Source organism: Peromyscus maniculatus, chromosome 1, assembly GCF_049852395.1.
Source record: "Peromyscus maniculatus bairdii isolate BWxNUB_F1_BW_parent chromosome 1, HU_Pman_BW_mat_3.1, whole genome shotgun sequence".
In the NCBI taxonomy this organism is placed as follows: domain Eukaryota; kingdom Metazoa; phylum Chordata; class Mammalia; order Rodentia; family Cricetidae; genus Peromyscus; species Peromyscus maniculatus.
The window spans coordinates 186,521,655-186,538,627 of record NC_134852.1 but is presented as its reverse complement, the minus strand read 5'-3'; the positions used below and the strand labels follow the sequence as shown (position 1 = coordinate 186,538,627).

Below are 16,973 nucleotides of genomic sequence, written 5' to 3'. Positions count from 1 at the left end.
CCCAGGTGTCTGAAACATCCAGTGTCTGACCCACATATCATCCCTTGAAAAACCTTGTAAAGATGTCTTACCTTGGGCAAGTGTGAAAATGCTCTCATGGAAGAGGAGAGTCTGCCAAGTTCCCAGACCTTGGCTCATGAATCAAACTGCATGCCTTCTTGCTGTCTCCCTATCTTTCTCTCACCCATGTGCTTAACTTTCCAATCAGTTACTCTTCTTCTGCATTGACTGAGACTATTAGGGAGTAGTACTATGATTCCTGAGAGTTTTCACTACACTTTAACTTTGCTTGAATATAATAAACATGTTTTGGCTTATCAAAAATAGAAACATGTATTAAAAATATCAGCTGTGTGTTCCCAGGTGTCAGGTAAAGAACCCTAAAGCCATCCTGAGCAATATAATTCACAATGATAAACAACAGCTGTCAGATAGCATGGCAGCATCAGTCACCCTTACTATACCATGATGTGGAGGATGAAATATAGCCTTCATACTTTCACAAACCTCTTGCAGGGTTTATATGCAGACTTTTCTTTCCTGCCTGCCCATAGACTTCTGTTAGTTGATCCTGCTTTCCCAAGCCTTCTTGAGGACAATGAAAGGATATCCTTTCCATTCTATCAACAAATTACACTGGAAGACATTGTGATTCAAGGAACTTTACTGAATATATTTTAGTTGAGGGAAAAGCATCACATATAACACAATATCAATAGAACAGAAAAAGTGCATAAATCTCCTCATATCATCTTCTGTCTGTAAGGTCCAGGCAAGTTTCTTCTGCTTGGCTTTTTCCAAACTTAAGCCTCTTATTAGCCATGAATGATTCTGCAGTAAGGGGAGACCTCTTATCTTCAAACTCTCCCCTTTGCTCACTTGGTTTTCTCCAACACTGCACTGTACTAAGAGTATCTGCTGACGTAAAGTAAGAGCTTCCTTGGAAAAGACCTCTTTGTCCAGGACACTGACAGGCAGAGGATGGATGACTTTCATTCCCAAGACACAGACATTAAAAAAAAGATGTCCTAGGATCCCACAGCTCAAGGGATTGCAGATCAGCAGGGGTCAGTCCTGGTCAGTAAGTGAGAAGATGCAGTGTGGTGCAAGTTCCTTCTGGACAGGACAATGAGGGGTGAGAAATGGTGGCAACAGCACATGCACTGAGCTACTTCGCATTCCAGTAAGCCATGCAGTTGAAGAAAGAAACCGGGAAGGAGGCCGGGAACACTCAGTAATGAGTACATTTACTTCACAGATGTGAGCTGCATTCAGAACTCAGGGTTCAATCCCCCAGTGAGCCTCAGAGCCCTCTCATAGCACTTCAGGGCCTCTTCCTTGTCCCCGTTCAGTTTGTGGACTAACCCAAGCAAGCTTGTGCTCTCCATCAGTTGAACATTCTGGTGAATACGTTTTGTGGCCACTTTCTCCAAAGCTGTGAGTAGTTTCCTCCAGACAAAGGTCTTTTCTTCTATTTTCAAACCTTTTAAGTAGTGGGTGATTGCCCTGTCTTCTGATTTCTGATGAAATTGTTGGAAACGGCCATAGCGGAAATGAATATCCTGCTCTATGTGACACTCAAGATTCTTCATGTTTAGCACCTTCTGGAAATTTCCCTCTGCTTCTTCATATTGGCCAATTTCTGCCTGCATTTCTGCCATGCAAACATAAGCCATCTCATTTCTGGGCCTGAGTTTCACAGCCTCTTGAAATTCACAAATGGCCTGTTGTGCCAATTTCTGCACATTGCCCTGCCTTCTCGCCTGGTCATTACTGCATTTCTTCAGTTGGATCACCTGTTGCTTGTAGCAGAGCCCCAGTTGGTAATGCAGGTAGCCAGAGGCAGGTGATGCCTTCAAGGCCTTGAGTAGCAGATTGAGAGCCTTGTCTAGGCAGCCTTTCCTTCGGTAATACTTGGCTGTATAGCGAAAGACATATTGTTGGCAGGAAGTGCTACTGAGGGCTTCTTCAATGTGTGTTTCTGCTTCAGCTGCTTCTCCTACATCCTGAAGTTTCAACGCAAGAAGAACTTTGATATATGGATCTTCTGGATTCAACCTGACAGCCTTCCTTAGGGGTTCTAGAGAGATATTATTGTCACCACAGTCTTGGCGATAGGCTACAATAGCATAACCAGTGTTGTATTCAGGGTTTTCAGGCTCCACTTCCAGAGCCTTTGCAAAGCAGGCCATGGCTCGTTTATAATTCTGTCCTCCACACTTCAGCAAGGCCCAGCCTTGTTCACAGTCCATCTCAGCCCACTCTATACTATAGCGAAACGGACTGCCCAATTCCTTGCAAGTGTTCTCCACCTTGTTCAGGTAGGTCTGGGCTTCTGCCAGGCTGCCCATGTAATAATGCACCCAGGCACAGTTGCTCCAGGTCACCAGGCTTCTCTGGCCCAACTGCTGTCCCTGGATCAAGGCTTCTGCTTCTTTCAAGCTCTGAAGGGCTTCCTCATGCTGGCCTTTCAGGTGTCTCACATAGGCCCTGAGGTTGAGCATTCCCACTGTATCCTTGCTGTCTAGGAACTCAAGCTCCTCAGAGATTCTCAATTCCAAATCAGGTATGTCAAAGTCTTCCAACAGCAGCTCCCATGTAAAGTGACATCTCAGGTCAATCAGATTCTCCTTGACCTGATTACTGCCAGCATTCTCTCTGTGTGAAGGAAGCAGGTGATTTGTTAAGTGAGAAATGGCCAGACAGTGACGTTGACTCCATTCAAAGCACTTTTACAACATTCTTGCTTATTTCTTTCACGTCTGACATCTTGTTCCTTTACAATTTCTTGACTGTTTTTTTTTTTTTTTTTTTTTTACATCAACTCCTCAACTCCATTTATTGGACCTGCCAGAGACTCTTTGTACTTGTATTTACAATCTTGGGTTGTAAGCTAATCCTTTCAGTTAAGACTGAACATTGCCACACAGATACAAGCACATAAACATACATGTCAGTGTCCTTATATGAGGTTTAGAACTCTAAAATTCTATTCCCCCTTTTCTTATGTCTTCAAGGACTGTGCATAGAAGTACATGCCACCTGAGCTGACATAAATAAAACTTGTCCATTGGCACAACACTAACTGTTAAAGAAAAGTCATAGCAGGGTCTGCCCCTCTCATCTCTGACACAGATAACATCACTGGTATGATGTTCTCCAATAGACTGATTCAGAACAAAGAACATGCTCTCTGCCTTGGGACACTGGGGAGATGACTCTTCTCTGGGCCTTTCATCTTTGGGTGATTCAGGTGAGGACTTCCATAGAGAGACTCAATATAAATCTTTTCTGGTCTTAGATAATCCTTCTGTGTACTGTGTATGTGTGCTGCTCTCATGGGCATATAATAAAGCAGTTTTGTCCTATGGCAAGGCAGGCAAAGTTAGGCAGAAAAACCAAAATAAGGAGAAAAAGAGGGCAGGGTCAGGAGATCTGTGAGCCAGCTGCCCAAGAACCAAAATGCTAAAGGAATGGTAAGCCATGGGCCTCTGGCAATGAAATGATTAAAAAGAAATGGGTTAATTTAAATATAAAAGCTAATTTGTAATAAGCCTGGTCTCTCAGCCAAGCATTTATAATTAATATAAGCCTCTGTGTACTAATTTGGGAAGCAGCTGCTGGGTATTTTGTGAGGGTCACAAAACAGCTTGACTACCAAGCTGCCATGACAGGCTTCGAGGCCCTGACACAGATTCTGGCAGAAAACACCTGGACGAATGGAAGAACCATGAGCTGAAGCCACCCAGTAGGGTCTGCATCTAAGAGAAAATACCTGACATTCCAAACATCCCCTATAACCCAGACAAATATCAGCCCATCAGGGTCCTGAACCTTGAAATCCCCTCACACCAACCTCTGCCTGGGCCCTGGGCTCTCTGCTCTCACTGATGCATCAGACAGACAGAAAGATCAAGCTCACAGCTTGAAGATAATAAAGGCTCTTTGCTTTTACTTGCCTGATTCGGTCTACATGATGGTCTTTTGGGTGTCCCCGAGACCTGGGCATAACAATTTGAGAAAAGGGAGGTGGTAGAAAAGCCTCCATTTAAACTCCTCTCCAACAGTTACAAGGAATCCGCGCATTTTAAAGATGCCTATACAACCTCAATGCATTTTCTTGTCTCTGCAGAAAGTGGTAGCACTTGCAAGTGTCTATCACTTCATGCCTCACTATCACACTATACCCATCTCTGAAATGGGAATGAAATTAGTATTTCCCATTTCTCATCTTTCGGGAGATTAGTGAGGCTATCAATATAAAATCCATGGATATAGCATAAACTCCATAAGAATTTCCTACTTTTCTGTTACTTTGGAGAACAAGACGTTACGTGTAATCACTCAGGTTCTGGGTAGGTTCCCCAAAGCAAGCAGCTTTGAATCTTAACCTTTAAAAACTGAGCTTGCAGAGGGGTGGGCAGCTCTCCAGCCTCCACTGTGTTGAAAGTCTTGATGGGGTCCATGCCTAAGCCTGTATTGCTTCCCAATAAAGCCTTTCTTTTGCATTCTGGTAAGCTCATCTTTGGTGGTCTCACGGGGGGTCGAGATCTGGGCACAACAACTATAACATAAATTAATCAATGCACTATGGTGCTAGAATGAATAGCCCTGAAAGAGAGAAAGGACATCCAAACAATGGAGGATAGGGATAACAAAAAGACCCAGCAAATAAAACACTGAACACATGATTGAGCTGCTGTGGATATTACTCTATATAAATAAAACACTGATGGCCAGTGACCAGGCAGGAAGTATAGGCAGGACAAAGAGAGAGGAGAACTGGGGAAACAGGAAGAAGGAGGGAGAGACACTGCAGCCACCACCAGGACCAGCAGCATGTGAAGACTCTGGTAAGCCACCAGCCACGTGGCAAGGTATAGATTTATAAAAATGGGTTAATTTAAGATAAAAGAACAGTTAGCAAGAAGCCTGCCACGGCCATACAGTTTGTAAGTGATATAAGCGTCTGAGTGATTATTTTATACATGGATTGTGGGACTGCGGGGCTTGGGGAACCTGGAGAGAAGCCGCCCTCCAGTAACAAATGGTGCCCAACGGCTCGAGTTTCCACCTTAAACCTGATAATATTTAATAACCAATTCTAAACAGAGCCAAAACCAGGTTCCTGCTTCTTGTCTCATACGGGCAGCTAGATGCCACAAAACACAGGTTTCAACACTGGCGGGTTCCTGGCGTGTGCCTTTGACCAGCAGTATGGCGGAAATGAGCGTCTGCCAGCGGCACATTACGCTGTGTGGTAGATTTAGTCTTTGCTAGTATTTAAAAAAAAAAAAGAGTTTTCTGGGCTACATGCTGCTTTGATAAAATCGTAGACCCACTATTTCTGAGACTTGATGACTCACAGAACTGGCGGAAAATGCCATGTTGGTAAGCTGAAAAGAGCAGAACCAGCAGCCACAGCGCCATTTCAGTCTTAGAATGCTACAGTTTAAAGCAATAGGCTAAGGTAATATAAAAAATAAGCCACGTAAAGATGGCTACCACACAGAGAATCTGGATTATGTTCTCTTTGATATTTGTAACTAAAGAAAAACATTTGATTACAAAAGCTGTTGAGTTATGCCAAAATGTACATTTTAAAGGTACCTTGACTTCAAAATTTGGATTTAAGGATATGTTGCTTTGGAAAAGAGGTTGTGCTTTTGTTTCCACAGAAAGCCAGATGCTATGGATTTGTTCCAGATTAAGATACATCAGGTTTCACCAGCCAAGACCCCCTGAAAGGTCTCTGATGACACCATGGCCCAGATGATCCAACATCCAGAGCAGTTTCAAGGCAACTGGTTCACACAATACAGCCTCACGGACTACCCCATAGGCCTAAAGTTTTCTTTGCGTCCCCATAAGATACAGTGCCCCCCTCCAGCAGGAAGTAGTAAGAGATGCTACGCCCAAATTCCCAAATATACCAAGCTGGCTTTAGAGGTGGAATGGGCTCACTCCCCCTCTAAACCCAGACATATTGCTTTAAAAAAAAATGGTAAAGAGATTCTTGTGTCCCAAATCAAAAGAGCCCTCTGGTGTGGGACAGAGAAAAACCAATATTTTTATTTAAAACAGGTTGATTATAAATGTGATCTCTTTCTAAAAAAGAAAAGGGGATATGATATAGATATATAGGAGGATATAGAGATGATAAGATACAAGGATAGATTAATCAACCTGCTTTTAAAGAACAACTTGTTTAAAATGTTTTACATTGGTATAAATTTTAGTTTATTGATATAAACTTGAAGAAAGTTTTATTATACTGTATATATATATATTTCTATTCTTGTGTGAGGTATTATGTTTAACTCATTTAAAATTGTAATGGATAATTTAAAATAGATTAATAATTAGTCATCTATGATAATTATATTTGTAGCCATGTTAGTTAAGTCTTCTAGGTATACATAGATATATTTCAGATAGATAGGTAATCTTCAAACACTTCATAGACCTAGAGAATATGGCATTTAAACAACTTAGAATTCTGTTGACATGAGACACAATTGCTCCTGGCTGCACCAATTTGATCCCGAGAGAATGTTGGGCTTCTAAGACATTTCCATTTGGAAGTTTGTCTTCTTGGCACAAAATGGCCTACTGGGCAAAGAACTGCCCTTGCCTTGACGGCTGACAGTACGAATGCAATGCTGTCCTTCCTGGACGAGCGGGACACAAGGAAAGCGACCACTGTGCTCTGCCAAGACAGGGTAAGATGGTCTTTCACAATTCCTGCTTCTAAAGATGGTCTGTCAGATACTCTAGGCTTGTAGCCAATTTGAATGCACCAACAATGCTGAGAAACATTAGGTGACTGTCCAGGCTGCCAGCTGTCTTGGTCTACTCTTGCAGGATTCCCGAAAGTTGCTTGCATCCATCTACCGTTTCTCAGGTACCATTATGTTCCTTTTCAGGTCTTTGATGTGGATAACGACTAGATAGTTATAATTTCCTCAGTTATGATAAAAGATAAGTTAGATATAAAACCTTAAACTCACAAATATAAGATAGATAGGACATCTTCTTTAATATTGTAACTATCATTCTTGCTCGGTAATTGTTTTGTTATATGTAATTTTACTATGTTAAAGTTAAAACCTTCCTTTAAAAAAAAAAAAAAAAGAAAAGGGGAAGTGCTATGGATATTACTCTATATAAATAAAACACTGATGGCCAGTGACCAGGCAGGAAGTATAGGCGGGACAAAGAAAGAGGAGAATTGAGAAAACAGGAAGAAGGAGGGAAAGACACTGCAGCCACCACCAGGACCAGCAGCATGTGAAGACTCTGGTAAGCCACCAGCCACGTTGCAAGGTATAGATTTATACAAATGGGTTAATTTAAGATAAAAGAACAGTTAGCAAGAAGCCTGCCAAGGCCATACAGTTTATAAGTGATATAAGCGTCTGAGTGATTATTTTATACATGGATTGTGGGACTGTGGGGCTTGGGGAACCTGGAGAGAAGCCCTCCAGCAACACTGAGCCCTTCTGCCTAGGCTGCCATAGGAACCACCTATGGACCCAGACCCTGGCACAACATGACATCTCTGTTTATCTGTAACTTAGCAATTTATAAATGTCAGATCATATAGCCTGCCTGTATAACATCTCACTGAGCAGTGGTTTCTTCCTGACTTGCAGAGGGCCACATTCCCACTCCACCTTCATGCAGTCTTTCCTGTCTGTGCCAGGGACTCGGAGAACTCTGCTTCTCTTCCTCTTCTTGTAGGAAAACCTCCCAGTCCTGTAGCAGAAGAGCCTGCCCTTGTGTCTGCAGCTAACTTTAATCACTTTCCTCTACCTTTATGGGTGTATAAGTACTATTCTCGAGGCTAATTAGGAAGGGGAAACAGTTTGGACATGAGTATAGCCAAATGATTTTGACTTAGTGATTTAGCATCTCTGAGTTGAGCATCTGAGGAAAGCAGGTTGTTTTGGGCAGATTTTAAGTCTTTTATATGACTGGATGTAAGAATAGAGTAGGAGGAAAACTCTAGGATAGTGTAGTTCCATTTTAAGTTGGAAAAAGTACCCACAAGAAAATGTAGCACTCGAGGTCTAAATCTTAGTATCTGTTTAGCAGCAGCAGTTGGGCACAAAACAAACAGAAAGCTGTGCTTTCTGAGTTAGAGACAATCCTACAATCAGCTGCGGAAGGATTCTGAGAATCAGAGTGTGGGGGGCAGAGTGGAGGGGGACAGAGACAGAGAGAGCAGAGAGACAGAGAGAGACACAGAGAGAGACTGCCCAGAGTGTCAGTGCACTGATGTCACATTAAGGGTTGAAAACAGAGCCTACTTCCTGGAGTCCTTCAGACCAAGACTAAGCCCTGGTTTGAATTCCCCACTTTTCTCCCTGTGTTACAGTCTTCCTAGAGTTTATGGTCTGTGTTCTTTCTGTGGTGTGTGCTTGAGCAGCCTGTCCCTGTCATTTGTCTAATGGATACATAGCCTTAAATGCTCTCAGGGCAGATTATTTCCTCGGTTTCAAGCCTGGCAAAAGCTCTGTCTCTTTGGATGTTAGAGTATTTTCAGAAAAAGATATTAGCTGTGTGTCAAGGCATTCTCATGGGCATCTGAAAAAGAGAGGTAGAAAAAAAAAGAAAAAGTGACAATTTCTCAGCAAAAGTGGGGAGCCTTCAACGTGAGAAACTGGAGATAACTACTTTGAAACAGGGGCTTTGGGTTAGAGAAGTACATATCTTATTAAGGGGACAGATGGATAGATGTTCCTTCCATTTGGGGAATCTTACAATCCTTTGATTAGTTTTAAATGCCATTTCTTAATGAAAGACCAGAGACAGAATTCATCTCCAACTCTTTTGAAAACTTTACCAATATGAGTGATCAAATGTGAGCTGACCAAGGATGATATCTGTGAGCAGGAACCATGGAGAAAAAGTCACAAAGCCTCAAATATACAAGAAGAACAATGAACAACCAATTCATTGTTTGGTAGGGAGGTAGGGAGGTGGTGTTCCCCAGGGAAGAACACAGCCATTGGTTGTCCAGCACCAGGTGTACAACCCTGATAGCATGCATACGTGAAACATTATAAGCACTGGACACCTCATACTTAGGAATATATGTGTATGTACAAACAGACACACGCGCATATGTGTGTATATATGTGCATACAATAACAATTAATGGAAAAAGGAGGCCATGGATTTGAAGCAGAGCAGAGAGGGTAATATGTGAGGGGTTTGAAAGAGGAAAGGAAAGGGAGGAGTAGGGAGAAATGTAAATTAGATTCTAACCTCAAAAATTAAAAATCATGTGGAAGGACACCTTAAAGAAAATTAAGGAGGAGTAAAACCAAATTTTCAAAACAGTCATCATGATCAGGAAATAATTTCTTCTAGGGATTTCTTCTAAGCTTCTTGTCTGCACACACCTCCTTTTCACATGGCATTTAAATTGTGTGTGTTGGGGGGAAGGTTGCTAATGTCATATGAAGGCAGGCATATGAAGGTCAGAGGACAGAGTCAGGCAATGGTCTCCACCTGTTTGTGTTTTGAGAGAGGAAAGCCAAGTGGTTCCTCCCTTCTCTCAGCACAAACACTGAGATTGCAATCCTCATGCTTGTTTGGCAAGCCCTTGACCCACTCAGCCATTTGTCCAGCACCATTTAAGCACCTAGGGGAGCAATTGTGATGCTGAGCCCCTCCTTTCTTATGGCATTTCAGATCTTATGGAGAGTGACTTGAGATTGGGGACCACAGACAGAGCAGCAGCATGACCAAGAAGGAAGCCAGTTTGAAGAGAAACTCCTGTGGCCCTTCCTTCCATAGGCTTCAAGTATTGGGCAGAGGATGCTCAAAATGCCCTGGATGTACCAACCTGGAGAAGAGACAGGGCTCTTTGTTCATGCCATGTAAGTGGTCATGAGTCTCATGGCCCAGTGCTTTTGGGGCTTATCCCTCTGCTCTCAATCCTAATTTTCCAGAGTGCTGTTTTGTAATGAAATGTCTCTATTCCTGTTGCTAATCATGTGTCCTGGTCCAGTTCATTGATGTTGGACACAAATACTTGCATATTTCAAAAGTGCCCCAGGGAAGGTTTAGCAATTGTGCCTGAACTCATATCTTTACCAGTAACATTTGTTGAGCCAGGCTAGAAAGAGACAAAGGCATAAGAAGTTTCTGTCCTCTCAGTCTCTGTCTCTGCCTGTTTCTCTCTGTCTCTCTCCGAAATAACCAAATGCGTGGTTATTCCTTCTTTTACAGAGCACTTAGAAATGATGGAGAGATTTCTGTAGGAAGATTAATCATGACCCGGAGCATTCGATTCAATCCTCCTTTTCTTTGCTTTCCCTGCCTACAACAGTGCACAGTGGATTAGAGATTGTGCCCACACCTTATGGGAAATAAAGGCATTGCCAGGGCAGCTAAAATCACCTGAAATCTGAACACCAGCTGTCCAGGAAGATCTGCCTAATTCGGAGGCTCACAAGGATCCTGCTGAGGACCTGTGCCCCAAGGAGGAGGCACATGCACTTGTGCATAACTCCTTGAAGCAGGAAAGCTGAGCTGTACAGGGCCAACAACATTTGTGTGGGCAACCTGGACAGAGAGCAGCCAGGATCCCACTGCCCATGTAGATGCTCAGGATCCCCTGTGCAGTCAGAATTCTTCAGCCTTTCTCACACTGCAGGCAATCATTTGCAAACCATAGCCCTAGGCACCTGCTAGAATGATAGGAACTGTAGACCCAGGCAGAGCTTGGTCACTGACCCTATGACCATGACTGTCACCTGACAGGTCCTACAGACTTCTGCCCTCTACTTACTTCAGCTCCATATTTTTCTACCAGTGTGAACTCTGTATTCTATTTTATCATTCCCTAACAGCTCTCAGCCTCCTCCATATTCATGTACCAGAGATGGTCCTGTGTATAAAGACAGAAGAATAATCCTCCAAGTCAAGAGATGCTCACTGTAGCAAAGAGTCAGCGCAAACACCTCCACTGACTTGTACTTTCAATGTGAACAGCAATTTCAAAACTAAAAACCCGGGGCCATTTACATAAATAAGACTTCACTGGGCACCTAGTATCCTTGAATATAAATATATATATGTATGTGTGTGTGTATGTGTGTATGTATATATATTGCATATGCATTGAGTATATATGTTATATGTACACATAGTTGGAAATAAATATGTGACCATGTATATTGAGTTTATTGCAGGAGGGTGGGAAACTTAAATACCACTTGTCAGAAGGACATGCATGTCTGTATTTTTGTTTCTTAATCATGGGTGGTTGAAATAAAAGTGTGCTGTCCATTGGTTAAGCCAGCTGGGAATGGGTAAAAAACCACCTGGCCCAGAAACTTTGAACTTCATCTCAAGAGGTCCTTTTGGGGTCTGCTGGGTACATCCCAAGGACAATGAGGGAGTGGGGTCAGGGGATGGGAAGGAGGACACTCTAAGCAGTCTCTTCTCTTTTAGAGTTTGAGTGGTGTGTAAAATGGTTACCTTGTCCATTCCTGAAGTTCTCCTTGGTAATTGTCTCTGTGAGATGAGCATGCTAACATCCTCCCAGGTGTTTCCAACTACATGTGTGAGACAGCCTTAAAAACTAAAGCCAGCTTGCTGTCACCCATCCCTGCCCCTGCCAACAGCACATCCATTATACAAAGTCCCCGGACACTCAGGACACTTAGCACCCATGTTCCCTTTTCAGTAGTAGAAAGAGAAGGCAGAACAAAGGAACAGAAGCAGACTCAGTCAGACCTGGCCACTATCAAATGTTTGTCTCCTGGATTCACTCGAACTGCAGAGCAGGGAAATCCTTACCCCATGGTTGCTGTGAAGGTAGCAGCAGTTCTCTGGGTTCTCACAAGGACAGGCTCCTCAGAATCCTGTCTTCTAACTCTGCTGTCTTGTGGACTCTCAGAGAAGGGCTGGGAGACAGCTCTGTGAGCTGTGGTGTCTGTGTGTGCTTTTATAGTCACAGTAAGAACCTGAAACTAGAAAGTGAATCAAAAGCCTGCAAGTTTCTCCTCAGGGAAACTGAAACTGGAAAGTGAAACTAAAGCCTGCAGGTTTCTCCTTGGGGAAACAGAGCAAACCGGGATTGGCCTTCTGCTCTCTCCTCTGAACCAATGGAGAGAAGGCTCTGGAAGAGACTGACATGTGAGTTCCATTCTGCTCTCCAGAGAGACATCTGTGGTACCAGGACATGCTGTTAGGCAGGGGTTGATGGAGGTGATGTGAACATGAAGACACAGACTGGCATCTCCACAAACACCATTGTTCCTCAGTAAAAAGAACTGCAGTTCTGCACTGTCTGCTTGGAACTGAGACCACACTCATGCATTTGATGGCAAAGGGGAAGTTTGGGGATGGAGGAGTTGATCTGCAGGTTAGTTTTGTGCAGTCTAAAAGGGGTACATCCCAGCTGGTTTGGTGTGTGGCTGTCCTCAGGAGCTACTGCAGGTGTGATCATTCAAGTCCCCTTCCCTCTGCAGAGCTTCCCAGTCTCCCTGAGGCTTTAGTAGTTTACCCTTCATTAACTAGGCCAATTTCCCAGAGCCTACAGTCATGGAGTCTTGCTTTCTGTTACTTTCTCCTGAGGTGTCTGTTTATTAAGGACTCTTGCTAACAGTCACAGCCACATAAACAAGAGCCAAGCATAGAATCTCTAGAGAATGCTGTATTCACAGCCTTGATGCTATCCTATGCTAAAGGCTGAGACCAGTGTAGGAAACTGCAGAAGGTGGGGCTCAGATGGGTCCAGGCCGAGGTCAAGTCCCTTAGTTTGTTGTCTTGCGCACTTGGTAACATACTTTCACAGCCCTATTGAATGGTTGTTTACCCTGGCCATTCATTGCTTTGTCCCCAATTAGATCTCATCCTTCACTCCTCTAAATATTAAAAAAAATCATTAAAGGTACTGAAATGTCTAACTCCATCTCCTTGATAGAATGATAAACTCTCCTGAAAATTTCCCTGACCAGAGAGTTTTATCCCTAAAATTCAATCAGCTGTCAATAGCAGTTGATAGGGGCTCCTTGACCACTTTCCCATTGAAATTTAATTATGAAGAAGATGGAGGTATGTTTCTATGTGGTGTTAGGTGTGTGACACAGAGTTTAAATGCTTTTTATAAAGTCCTCCTTAGGATCAGTCACCAGAATCCTTGGTGTACAGAGAATAAAATTTAGAGGGTTGTACTGTGACCTTCACAATATGTCATGACATATTAGCTGAGTGACATGGCAATATATGACAGGTGACAACTAGTGTTTGACAAGTCAACCCACCAGATATTTATGTCCCTAATGGGGAGTCTTACCAGGAAAAGCCGTGGGTTCACTGGCAATTGAAACCAGTTCCTTTCTGTTTGTAACTTTCACAATTCCACGGGTATTCATCCCTAATAAGAACAGCTGTGCGGTGCTTTCCATGGTGCTTTGATAGTGTGTTTTACATTTCTGCACACACATTTAGCTGTGGACCTGTTTAAGCTGTATACCTCTGATGAACTGAAATATTACCAGAGTATTTTTCTCTATTGACACAGGAAAGTAACAATGCTCTGTATCCATGACAGTTTTTAACTCATGGTGCCAGACCTTAGAACAAGTCCAAAATAGACTAAGCTGCCCCTATGGAGAATACACAAAGACAAATTCCCAGTGTCGATTATTGCTACATCAAGGCCATGATGTTTACATCAATACATAGTCTGTACCCTGATCACACACGCTGTAGCCAATGGTTTAATATCTGAGACCCCTCACCAACTTAGAGCTGCGTTTATGGGTCAATGTGACATTACTATCCTAAGAGAAGCTACGAGAATTATTTGTGTTGTGAGAATGGGTGGGGCCCTGAAAATGTAACTAATACTTGTCCAGAATTTGGTTGTGGAGAGGCAGCAGCGATGTAGTGAAAGATGACCCTGTAGAGCTATTTGACAACTGCTGCAGAATGTGAGTGAAGTGTGTGTGTGTGTGTGTGTGTGTGTGTGTGTGTGTGTGTGTGTGTGTGTGCTGAGTGAGAGTGATGAACATTCATGAGAAAAGTGTGAGACAATGAATGGGAGAAAGAGTGAGTGAATAACCTGTCAGAAGTTTGTGTGTGAGTGAGTGTGAGAGAGAGCTGTGTGAAGGAGCTGCTGCTATGTAGAGGAGCTGTGCCTAGGAACTGTGTAAAGGGCTGTCTGGGGAGAGAGCTGTGTAAATGAGATGTTCAGCTGTGGCTGTGTGGAGATTTGTAACTTGTGGAGACAAGGAAGATGAAGCTGTGTAGAAAAGAAATGTGTGAAATGTGAGATGAGTAGCCATGTGAAACATGTATGTATGTAAAGACATGTGGCTGTGTGCGGTATTGTGGAGATATGTAGCAGTGTGGAGACAGAAAGGGTCAGAGACCATTTCTTAAGAAGAAGTAAAAGAGAAAGATATCATCAGAAGGCATGTGTGTTTCCTTATTTCACCAGTCATAGATATATTAAAATTTATTCCTATTTACCCTCAGATTTTAAAAAAAGTTTTCTATCCATCACTACAGTGAGGCATTCCTTTTGTTTGTGTTTTTTGAGACAGGGTTTGTCTGTGTAGCTTTGCATTTTTCCTGGATCTCACGCTGTAGACCAGGCTGGCCTTGAACTCACAAAGATCTGCCTGCCTCTGCCTCCCAGTGCTGGGATTAAAGGCTAGTGCCACCAAAGCCTGGAAGAGGCATGCCTTTTATTATGCTGAGAGGTTTGGGGAAGCTGGTCTTTAGTGGGTAGGTGTTTCAGCTTTGACCTAGAAGCACTACCCCTAGTGAGGCTTCTAGGTAACTACAACTCCTACCTATGACCTGTCCCTGAGTCGAGCTGAGATGGGAGCCCTTAAGACTGAAGATTCATATAGACTTACCCTTTTAGTTCCTCATGATCCTGGATTTTGGAAGTCAGAGTTCTCAAAAAAACCCTATTGGGCTATACCTCACCTCTCCCACATCCTGTAACCAACCCTTTTACTGGCTGAAAGTTACCCCCAAATAAACCTCCTTTTAACTACATGGAGTTGCCTTGTTAAATCCCCACAATACTGGTCTCTCACAGTCAATGATACACATTGGTACCCCCCCCCAATCACAAACGTTCACAAGCCTGTTACATACCTCAAAAATTAACGGGAACAATACATTTGAAAAGCATGGGATTGAAAGGACCAAGGTGAATAAGAGTCTTTACTCAAACTTGGCTTCTCTGAACTTTGAGTTTGTCTCTCTTAGAGCCTTAGCTGAGTGTGAAACTGACTGTGAGAACTGTCTGCTCATCCAGTTACAAGACAACTGAGGGAAATCCAGAGAGTCCACATACAGCTCCTTTGAATAGCCCTGTAACTGCCCTGCATAGAGCTCCTTAAACTGACCTTCAAGTGCATGGGAGTTACTATGGTGGTCTTTCATTTGTACTGAAATGTGATTTTATTTGTATGTTAGTAAATAAAGTTGCTTACAGGCCAGAATTAATAGCAAGCCATAGCAGTGCTGGGGGGTTCGTGGTGCACACCTTTAATCCCAGCACTTGGTAAAAGAGGTAGGTAGATCACTGTGTAGTCAAGGATACAGTCAGCATTGGAGACACACGCCTTTAATCTCAATACCATAGAAGACCTGGAGGACTGTACGTACAGGTAGGTACGACGAGGCAGTCATGTGTTTGGTTTTAAAACCAATGAGAAGGCAGAATAGAAAGACTACATAAAGACAAACTCACAGGAAGTAGGCCCCTTTCGGAGAGGTCTCTTGGCTTAAGAGGCTAGCTGCAGCAGGCAGTAAGGCTCTTAGTTCTGATCTCTTGTCTTTCTTCTTTGCATTGGTTCTGTGTTTCTTATTTAATAAGATGGTTGGTTACATTTACAAGGTACTCCGGCCTCTGCCTTACAGGCAGCTTCTCAGAAGCATGTTGAGCTCAGGACATGTTCTATTTCCTCTAAGCTACTCCATGTTGTAGGTTTTTCAGGCTGTCCATTGCTAAAGGAGACTCCATTTTATAAGGCAGTCTAGATTCCATTTTGAGGAGATCTCACCAATCTTTGATCCACAGGACCGAGCCCATAAGTGTACAAAAAATGATTCTTTAACAGTTCTGTGCTGTATTTTCAAAAAGGTGAAACAGAAAAGAACAGGAAGGTTTTCATTTTTCAATCCTTAGCATCATAGAGTGAATGTTGTCTGCTCACAGTCTACTACTAATTATCCTTGATATCATTTCAGCTCCACAGAATTATGCCACAGTGGGTAGATGCTGCTTGTCGGGAAACATTCCTAGTAACTAGGTCAGCTTCTAAAACATCATTGACTCATGATTGGAGTAAAAGACAATGCTCTGTGTACATGCATGTGAAAGCCCATCATGTTTGAGCACAATACTTCCATGGAAATATATTGGACTATTTCATTTTTCAAATCACTAGAGTCCATGGCAAGCAGAGGACCAAAAGAGATTCTTCCCCTACTCCTCTAATGTGACATTGGTGACACTGCTGTGCGGTTCAAGAACAGGCTGGTATTTCACCTCTTCCCCCTTGTCTCTGTAATAAACAGAACCATTTATGATGCTGGCCAAAGAGTTTTAGGAAGAGAAGAAACAAATAGCTAACTGTATGTGGTGCATCTGCCTACAACCATGTATTTTTGATTACGTGTGTGTGTGTGTGTGTGTGTGTGTGTGTGTGTGTGTGTGTGTATGTGTATGTGTGTGTGTGTGTGTGTTTGTGTGTGTGTGTGGAGGAGTGTATGTTGTTTATGTTTGTAGAAAGTACAAAGAAGAGAAAAATGGGAATGGGAAAATAAAGAAACCTTCAGGAAATGATGTGTTAGCATAGGCCATCACACCCATTCCAGTTACCCAAAGCAACTGCATGAGACTGAACTTTTGTGAAAGGCCATGTCTCCTCTGCTAGCTGCAATATTCCTGGCTCATTAGTGAGTGATTGGAATGGGCTGGC

General features: G+C 42.9%; 1 protein-coding gene across 1 annotated transcript; it reads right to left on the bottom strand.

The window, feature by feature from the left end:
- Positions 1 to 649: 649 nt before the first annotated feature.
- Positions 650 to 11,979, bottom strand: LOC143270981 (antiviral innate immune response effector IFIT1-like). Its single transcript, XM_076562573.1, has 2 exons — positions 11,818 to 11,979; positions 650 to 2,658 (listed from the first exon to the last, which is right to left on the bottom strand). Exons 1-2 carry the CDS (start codon positions 11,820 to 11,822, stop codon positions 1,272 to 1,274), a joined length of 1,392 nt encoding a protein of 463 aa, XP_076418688.1. The 5' UTR covers positions 11,823 to 11,979; the 3' UTR covers positions 650 to 1,271.
- Between the last annotated feature and the right edge of the window lie 4,994 nt (positions 11,980 to 16,973).